This window comes from Oncorhynchus clarkii, chromosome 12, assembly GCF_045791955.1.
Source record: "Oncorhynchus clarkii lewisi isolate Uvic-CL-2024 chromosome 12, UVic_Ocla_1.0, whole genome shotgun sequence".
NCBI lineage: Eukaryota > Metazoa > Chordata > Actinopteri > Salmoniformes > Salmonidae > Oncorhynchus > Oncorhynchus clarkii.
The window spans coordinates 68,729,590-68,738,258 of NC_092158.1; the positions used below are offsets into that span (position 1 = coordinate 68,729,590).

Sequence of the window (8,669 nt, forward strand, 5' to 3'; positions counted from 1 at the left end):
CCCTTGGCAGTCAGACAAAACAAACGAATGAAGCTTACCCAAGTGACAAAACAAAGCACAAACTGTAACTTGTAAAACAATATCTCTCATGGAAAAACAAACAAAATACAAAAGAGACTATTACAGTGAACTATAAGACATTTTCTATCTGCAACAAGATTTGCTATCCGCAACAACTGACAAAATCCACTATCTGCAACAATTGACTTCTGGACTAACCAAAGCCAACATTGTAGTCGGGCTGTAAAATGTACACTATCGTTCAAATGTTTGGGGTCACTTAGGCATTTCCTTGTTTTTGAAAGGAAAGCAAAAAAAAGTTGAGAACAAGTTCTCATTTGCAACTGCGACCTGGCCAAGATAAAGCATAGCAGTTTGACACGTACAACAACACAGAGTTACACATTGAATGAACAAAACATACAGTAGAAAAAAAAAAAAAGAAAAAAAGTCTATATACAGTGAGTGCAAATGAGGTAAGATAAGGGAGTTAAGGCAATAAATAGACCATGGTGGCGAAGTAAATTACAATATAGCAAGTAAACACTGGAATGGTAGATGTGCAGAAGATGAATGTTCAAGTAGAGATACTGGGCTGCAAAGGAGCAAGATAAATAAATAAATACTGTATGGGGATGAGGTAGTTGGATGGGCTGTTTACAGATGGGCTATGTACAGGTGCAGTGATCTGTGAGCTGCTCTGACAGCTGGTGCTTAAAGCTAGTGAGGGAGATAAGAGTCTCCAGCTTCAGTGATTTTTGCAGTTCGTTCCAGTCATTGGCAGCAGAGAACTGGAAGGAAAGGTGGCCAAAGGAGGAATTGGCATTGGGGGTGACCAGTGACATATACCTGCTGGAGCGCTGCTACGAGTGGGTGCTGCTATGGTGACCAGTGAGCTGAGATAAGGCAGGGCTTTACCTAGCAGAGACTTGTAGATGACCTGGAGCCAGTGGGTTTGACAACGAGTGAGAAACAAGGGCCAACCATCAAGAATATGCTCGCAGTGGTGGATAGTATATGGGGCTTTGGTGACAAAACGGATGGCACTGTGATAGACTGCATCCAGTTTGCTGAGTAGAGTGTTGGAGGCTATTTTATAAATGACATCGCTGAAGTCGAGGATCGGTAGGATGGTCAGTTTTACGAGGGTATGTTTGGCAGCATGAGTGAAGGATGCTTTGTTGCGAAATAGGAAGCCGATTCTAGATGTAATATTGGATTGGAGATGCTTAATGTGAGTCTGGAAGGAGAGTTTACAGTCTAACCAGACACCTAGGTATTTGTAGTTATCCACATATTCTAAGTCGGAGCCGTCCAGAGTAGGGATGCTGGACAGGCGGGCAGGTGCGGGCAGTGATTGGTTGAAGAGCATGCATTTAGTTTTACTTGCATTTAAGAGCAGTTGGAGGCCACGGAAGGAGAGTTGTATGGCATTGAAGCTCGTCTGGAGGTTAGTTAACACAGTGTCCAAAGAAGGGCCAGAAGTATACAGAATGGTGTCGTCTGCATGGAGGTGGATCAGAGAATCACCAGCAGCAAGAGCAACATCATTGATGTATACAGAGAAGAGAGTCAGACCGAGAATTGAATCCTGTGGCACCCCCATAGAGACTGCCAGAGGTCCGGACAACAGGCCCTCCGATTTGACACATTGAATTCAAATCAAATCAAATCAAATCAAATTTATTTATATAGCCCTTCGTACATCAGCTGATATCTCAAAGTGCTGTACAGAAACCCAGCCTAAAACCCCAAACAGCAAGCAATGCAGGTGTAGAAGCACGGTGGCTAGGAAAAACTCCCTAGAAAGGCCAAAACCTAGGAAGAAACCTAGAGAGGAACCAGGCTATGTGGGGTGGCCAGTCCTCTTCTGGCTGTGCCGGGTGGAGATTATAACAAAACATGGTCAAGATGTTCAAATGTTCATAAATGACCAGCATGGTCGAATAATAATAAGGCAGAATAGTTGAAACTGGAGCAGCAGCACAGTCAGGTGGACTGGGGACAGCAAGGAGTCATCATGTCAGGTATTCCTGGGGCATGGTCCTATGGCTCAGGTCCTCCGAGAGAGAGAAAGAAAGAGAGAATTAGAGAGAGCATATGTGGGATGGCCAGTCCTCTTCTGGCTGTGCCGGGTGGAGATTATAACAGAACATGGCCAAGATGTTCAAATGTTCATAAATGACCAGCATGGTCGAATAATAATAAGGCAGAACAGTTGAAACTGGAGCAGCAGCACAGCCAGGTGGACTGGGGACAGCAAGGAGTCATCATGTCAGGTAGTCCTGGGGCATGGTCCTAGGGCTCAGGTCCTCCGAGAGAGAGAAAGAGAGAAGGAGAGAATTAGAGAACGCACACTTGGATTCACACAGGACACCGAATAGGACAGGAGAAGTACTCCAGATATAACAAACTGACCCTAGCCCCCCGACACATAAACTACTGCAGCATAAATACTGGAGGCTGAGACAGGAGGGGTCAGGAGACACTGTGGCCCCATCCGAGGACACCCCCGGACAGGGCCAAACAGGAAGGATATAACCCCACCCACTTTGAATTCTGTCTGAGAAGTAGTTGGTGAACCAGGCGAGGCAGTAATTTGAGAAACCAAGGCTGATGAGTCTGCCAATGAATAACATCAAATTGATCAGAAATACAGTGTCGACATTGTTAATGTTGTAAATGACTATTGTAGTTGGAAACGGCTGATTTTTAATGGAATATCTACATAGGCGTACAGAGGCCCATTGTCAGAAACCATCACTCCTGTGTTCCAATGGCATGTTATGTTATCTAATTCAGGTTTATCATTATAAAAGGCTAATTGATCATTAGAAAACCCTTTTGCAATTATATTAGCACAGCTGAAAACTGGTGTTCTGATTAAAGAAGCAATAAAACCGACCTTCTTTAAAGTAGTTGAATATCTGGAGGATCAGCATTTGTGGGTTCGATTACAGGCTCACTCAAAATGTCCAGAAACAAATAACCTTCTTCTGAAATTCGTCAGTCTATTCTTGTTCTGAGAAATGAAGGCTATTCCATGCGAGAAATTGCCAAGAAACTGAAGATCTCGTACAACGCTGGGTACTACTCCCTTCACAGAACAGCGCAAACTGGTTCTAACCAGAATAGAAAGAGGAGTGGGAGGCCCTGGTGCACAACTGAGCAAGAGGACAAGTACATTAGAGAGTCTAGTTTGAGAAACAGACACCTCACAAGTCCTCAACTGGCAGCTTCATTAAATAGTACCCGCAAAACACCAGTCTCAACGTCAACAGTGAAGAGGCGACTCCGGGATGCTGGCCTTCTAGGCAGAATTCCTCTGTCCAGGGTCTGTGTTCTGTTGCCCATCTTAATCTTTTATTTTTATTGGCCGGTCTGAGATATGGCTTTTTCTTTGCAACTCTACCTAGAAGGCCAGGCCTCTGTACGCCTATGTAGATATTCCATTAAAAATCAGTGTCACGACTCCCGCGAAGTTGGTCCCTCTCCTTGTTTGGGCGGTGTTCGGCGATCGACGTCATCGGTTTTCTAGTCGCCACTGATCCACGTTTCTTTTTCCATTTGTTTTGTCTTCATAGTACACACCTGGTTTCCATTCCATAATCATTGTTCACTATTTAACCCTCTGGTTTCCCCCTTGATTTTGTGCATGTTTGTTAATGTCAAGTTGTCTCATTTTGTGATCTGGATTATTTTGTCTCCTTCATGGAATATTGTTTTTGAGTAAAGTAACGGTTATTACTCATCTCTGTGTCCTGCGCCTGACTCCGCCTTACCAGCATCACCTAGACTTATGACAATTAGCCATTTCCAGCTACAATAGTCATTTGCAACATTAACAATGTCTACACTGTATTTCTGGTTTATGTTATTTTAATGGAAAAATAAATTGCTTTTCTTTCAAAAACAAGGACATTTCTAAGTGACCCCAAACTTTTGAACAGTAGTGTAGGTTTTAATCACAATAATCAGCTAAGTTCTAAAGGAAATAGCAATTTAAAAGTGTGGCCTAATGCTGGATTATTCTAAAACTATAGGTGCAGTGTATGGACAAATAGTTAAAGCCAAGGCTCATGTTCCCTATACAAGGACAAACTCTATGCACATTTGGATCAGGTGTCAAACAGCTCGCTTGAGGAAAGATTTTTCAAGACCAAGCAGCAGGACACACAACCAGTGTTTTACGGTTCACAATGTTCAGTGGTTGTTGTTCAGCAATGCTCTGCATTACTTTTACCAATGGGAAAACTGCAATGGACCATGGTGGTCTCCTTGAAAATAATATCTGTACGTTTGAGACAGTAAGCTTAGTACCCAACAATAGCCGATGTACAAATAAAAATAAACAAAATAAACAGCAGTGATTTGGAGATTGCTGTTACTAGTGCTCTGTCACAGAATAGGACATTGTACAGAGCTGCTGCAGGGTACCTCAGTCTGCACTAGCTAGAATATTGGTTGTGCCAAAAAATGTATTTGGGAAATAAAAGGAATTACATCGGCAAATGACAGGAGTAGCAAGGAGTGGAATGTTAGTTAAAAAGACTGCTACCCAGACTAGGGTATACTACTATCTCTATGCCCCTACATACCTGCTTTATTGACAGGTTTCTTATTTATTTCCCTGAGTTACCGGTCTTGTGCTGTATGGATGGAATTTTCCACACATTCACCTGTGTATAAACCTCAAACCCCCCTCTCCCTCCCTCATTGTCTGGCATAAAAGGAGCCGTGTCCAACTGCTCTGCACTCATTCCCCTCCAGCCAGAGCAGTACGACAGCAGCCTCAGTCACCATGACCTCCTTCTCAAACCGTAGCTTTGTGGCCTCTGGTGGATCCATGAGAATGGGCTATCCTCGCTATTCCGGTGGTAGCATGGGAGGTGGACAGATCAGCGCCATGGGGGCCGGCAGCGTGTACAGGGATGCAGGTGGCTCCGGGGTGCGCATCTCCAATGCCTCTAACACTTACTCTGCTGGTGGTGGTTTTGGCATGGGTGGTGGGGCTGGTGGCTTCAACGTGTCTGACTCTGTCGATTTGAACGAGAACAAGAAGGCCACCATGCAGAACCTGAACGACCGTCTGTCCTCCTACCTGGACAAGGTCCGCTCCCTGGAGAAGGCCAACGCTGATCTGGAGCATAAGATCTGCATGTTCCTGGAGGCCAGGACCAAGACAGAATTTCATGACTGGACTGCCTTCAAGGTTACCATCCATGAACTCCAAGACAGGGTAAGGCCACCAATTCCAGGCTTAGATACAAAAAAATGAACATCTGGCAGAAAGTAGTATATAGCAAAGAAGTAACATTGTACATAGGAAGACAGATTAGTGTAAAGTCCATATGAAAATGAGAGGTCAGTTTAAAGCAAATGCACACTGGGTTTTTTCAATGACAAACTAAAAAATAAAATTCTGTTGGCAGAACAACATAATGGTTTATTTATTTTTAAGGGTGTTGTTGTGGAGGGGTGCAGTCAGTTTTTTTAGGAATGGGCAGCTGCTCAGATTTTGATTACTTGTCCCAATAACGCCCAATGTCTGTAAATATGAGCTGCATCAGCTGAAAGATATTCCAGACAAAGTTTCCCGTAAGGAGTTTTTTTTGTCTTGTGTCTCGAGCCACACCCAAACAGAGCTCCGCAGAGGCAAGATGTTTTCACTAAGGATGAGGGTGTATTTAGAAAGGGAGACCTCAATATTTACCTGAAGAATAAATGTATGCTAGATTTTCATATTTTAGTTCAGCTGTCAGTATGTGCATTATAGCTAGTTTTGCTAACATGCTTAAAAAAAAAAGAAAATCATGTATTTTGTCATTATCAGTTGCATGTAAGCAGATACATTTTTGTCCAGTGCAACCACAAAGCCTACATAGAAATGCCTCTTTCACAATAGATTTTTCCTATTTTTTTACCTATAGTGATCAACTTTCCATCAGATGATCGCAGCTATTTGGAATCGCCATTTTGCCCTCCGCTGTCTTCTATTCCATTGTGAAGCTTTCACTGTGGTGTATTTACAGAGCTCTGTTCTCTTAACGTTGGATACACACCACTACACCCACTACACACTGCCAAACAATGCTTCTGGTCCACAGGAAAATGTCTACGTGAAATCTGATCTCAGTAATCCACCCATAAAATCGGAGACATACCTCTGTGCCCTCTTTCAGATCGTTGATGCCACTCATTTGAATGGAGGAATCTACCTGGCCATTGACAACGCTAAGCGGGCCACAGATGACGTTCAAGCAAAGTGAGTCTGAGAATAATAATAACTTTCATGTTGTGCCTAGATAGATTATTCTCAAAATGTATTATACAATAATGTTGAAATCAATCACTAATTTAGACAAACATAAAGTTAGAACTAAGAACCTTGTTGATGCATTAATGTTACAAAGGTATGAGAATGAGCTGGCTATGAGGCAGGCTGTGGAGGCCGACATCAGTGGGCTGAGGAGGGTGCTGGACGAGCTGACCTTGGCCAGATCTGACCTGGAGATGCAGATTGAGGGGCTTAGAGAGGAGTTGACGCACCTCAAGATGAACCACGAGGAGGTGGGTTTGACAAAGACCTCAAGCAGAGGCTATGGGATGAACGTTGCTATGAATCAACATTAGGCTACTATGTGATAATGACTCACAGGATTGAATACTGACCAGATATATGTTAATGCTTTGTTCCCAGGACCTCTTGGCCATGCATAATCAGATGAGCGGCCAGGTCAACGTGGAGGTGGACGCTGCACCACAGGAAGAACTCACCAAAGTCATGGCTGAAATCCGCGACCACTACGAGGCCGTCGCTAACAAGAACTGTAAAGATCTGGAGGGCTGGTTCAATGCCAAGGTTATACTGCATCCTTTCTTTTTGGCCAATAACATGTTTATGTTTTCCAGTTATAGTCTTCAGTGAATGTAATCAGTAATGACCCCCTACGGTATGCTGTCTTTCATTCACAGTCAGAAGAAATCAACAATGTTGTGGCTGTCAGCACAGAGACCCTCCAATCATCCAGATCTGAAATCACTGAAGTTAAGCGCACACTGCAAAGTCTAGAAATTGAACTCCAATCCCAACTCAGCATGGTGAGATAAACAAAAGATTATGTCTGTCTGTCTGTCTGTCTGTCTGTCTGTCTGTCTGTCTCTCTTTCTTTCTTACTTACTTATTCCTGTCAGAAAGCATCTCTGGAAGGCACCCTGGCTGAAACACAGAGCCGCTATGCCAATATGCTAGCTGGCTATCAGAGGCAGGTGACCAGCCTGGAGGACCAGCTTGGTCATCTTCGTGCTGACCTGGACCGCCAGGGCCAACAGTACAGAATGCTACTGGACATCAAGACCAGATTGGAGATGGAGATCGCTGAGTACAGGAGACTGCTGGAAGGAGAGTTTTCCAGGTGAGCCTGGATCTTTACATAAATCGTTAAAAAAACAATGGTCTTGAAATGTGTGTGCCAAAAATAATTGAGCCAAGGTAGGCCTTTCTAACTATATTGTCTCTGCCTCCACAGTCCCTCAACCGTCACCACCACGAATACCTTTTTGCAGAAGGTGGTAACCTATGTGCAGGAGATTGTTGAAGGCGAGGTGGTCAGCACCAACTCAGACGCTGTGCAAGAGATCGTGGATGAGGATAAATCTTGAATTGGGAGCCACACGGAACAGAACACAAATCCCCTGATGCCTGCTGTCAACCTTGCTCAGAGCGATTAAGAAATAAAAGTGATCCGAGGTGATGAAACAAAATGTTTGTCTCTTGCGCTTTTTTATTTTTTTAAAATGTTTACATCAAAACTGTTTCCTATAAAGTAGTGACAATTTTGACTGCTGCGGTTGCCATCGAGATGGTCAATACCAATTAAAAAATGTCACAAACACCACGTTTCTCGCCCTTGGTAAATTTGGATCATTTACTGTTATTAAAGGCCCATTGCAGTCAAAATGCGATGTTCCAGTGTTTTATATATATTTCCACACTATGAGTTTGGAATAATACTGTAAAATTGTGAAAATTATTATAATGGCCGGATACATTTTCTGTCAGCAAAAACAGCACTGAAATTACCACATTAAAAATATTAATAAGACTAGCATAGGGATTTTAATAAATAGAAACCTCTCCTGTTACAATGTCCAAAATAAATTATTGATTGTTTGGAGGTGTAACAGTCAACTGACAGCAAATATAATCTGGAGAGTGTTACAGTGGACTGGTCAAGAACATTCTAAATTGATAGTCTAGTTTCTCTAGTACATTCTTGAATTTTCAGGCTTTCTTCAACATGTTATTTGGTAAATATCCAGTTGTGTAAAAATACTTAAGTAAAAATACTTTGAAGTACCACTTAAGTAGTTTTTTGAGGTACCGGTACTTCACTTTACAACTTATATTTCTATCAACTTTGACTTTTACTCTACCACATTCCTGAAGAAAATAATGTACTTTTTACTCCATATATTTCCCTGACACTCAAAAGTACTTAGCAGGACAGGAAAATTGCCCAATTCACACACTTATCAATAGAACATCTCTGGTCATCCCTACTGCCTCTAATTTGGCTGACTCACTAAACACAAATGGTTTGTTTGTAAATGATGTGCCTCTGGCTATCTGTAAAACACAACAGGAAAATCGTGCCATCTGGTTCTCT

General features: G+C 42.7%; 1 protein-coding gene across 1 annotated transcript; it reads left to right on the top strand.

Annotated features, from left to right (window-relative positions):
- Nucleotides 1-4,792: 4,792 nt before the first annotated feature.
- On the top strand, nucleotides 4,793-7,745 carry LOC139422187 (keratin, type I cytoskeletal 50 kDa-like). The gene is made up of 7 exons (XM_071173346.1): nucleotides 4,793-5,239; nucleotides 6,183-6,265; nucleotides 6,414-6,570; nucleotides 6,701-6,862; nucleotides 6,976-7,101; nucleotides 7,195-7,415; nucleotides 7,530-7,745. The coding sequence occupies exons 1-7, from the start codon at nucleotides 4,802-4,804 to the stop codon at nucleotides 7,660-7,662; spliced, it is 1,320 nt and encodes a 439-aa protein (XP_071029447.1). The 5' UTR covers nucleotides 4,793-4,801; the 3' UTR covers nucleotides 7,663-7,745.
- Nucleotides 7,746-8,669: the final 924 nt, after the last annotated feature.

Coding starts and splice junctions, on each gene's coding strand:
- LOC139422187 (XM_071173346.1), top strand. CDS start 4,802: ATGACCTCCTTCTCAAACCGTAGCTTTGTGGCCTCTGGTGGATCCATG. Junction 6,266..6,413: donor ACAGATGACGTTCAAGCAAA/GTGAGTCTGAGA, acceptor AATGTTACAAAG/GTATGAGAATGAGCTGGCTA. Junction 7,102..7,194: donor TCCAATCCCAACTCAGCATG/GTGAGATAAACA, acceptor TATTCCTGTCAG/AAAGCATCTCTGGAAGGCAC.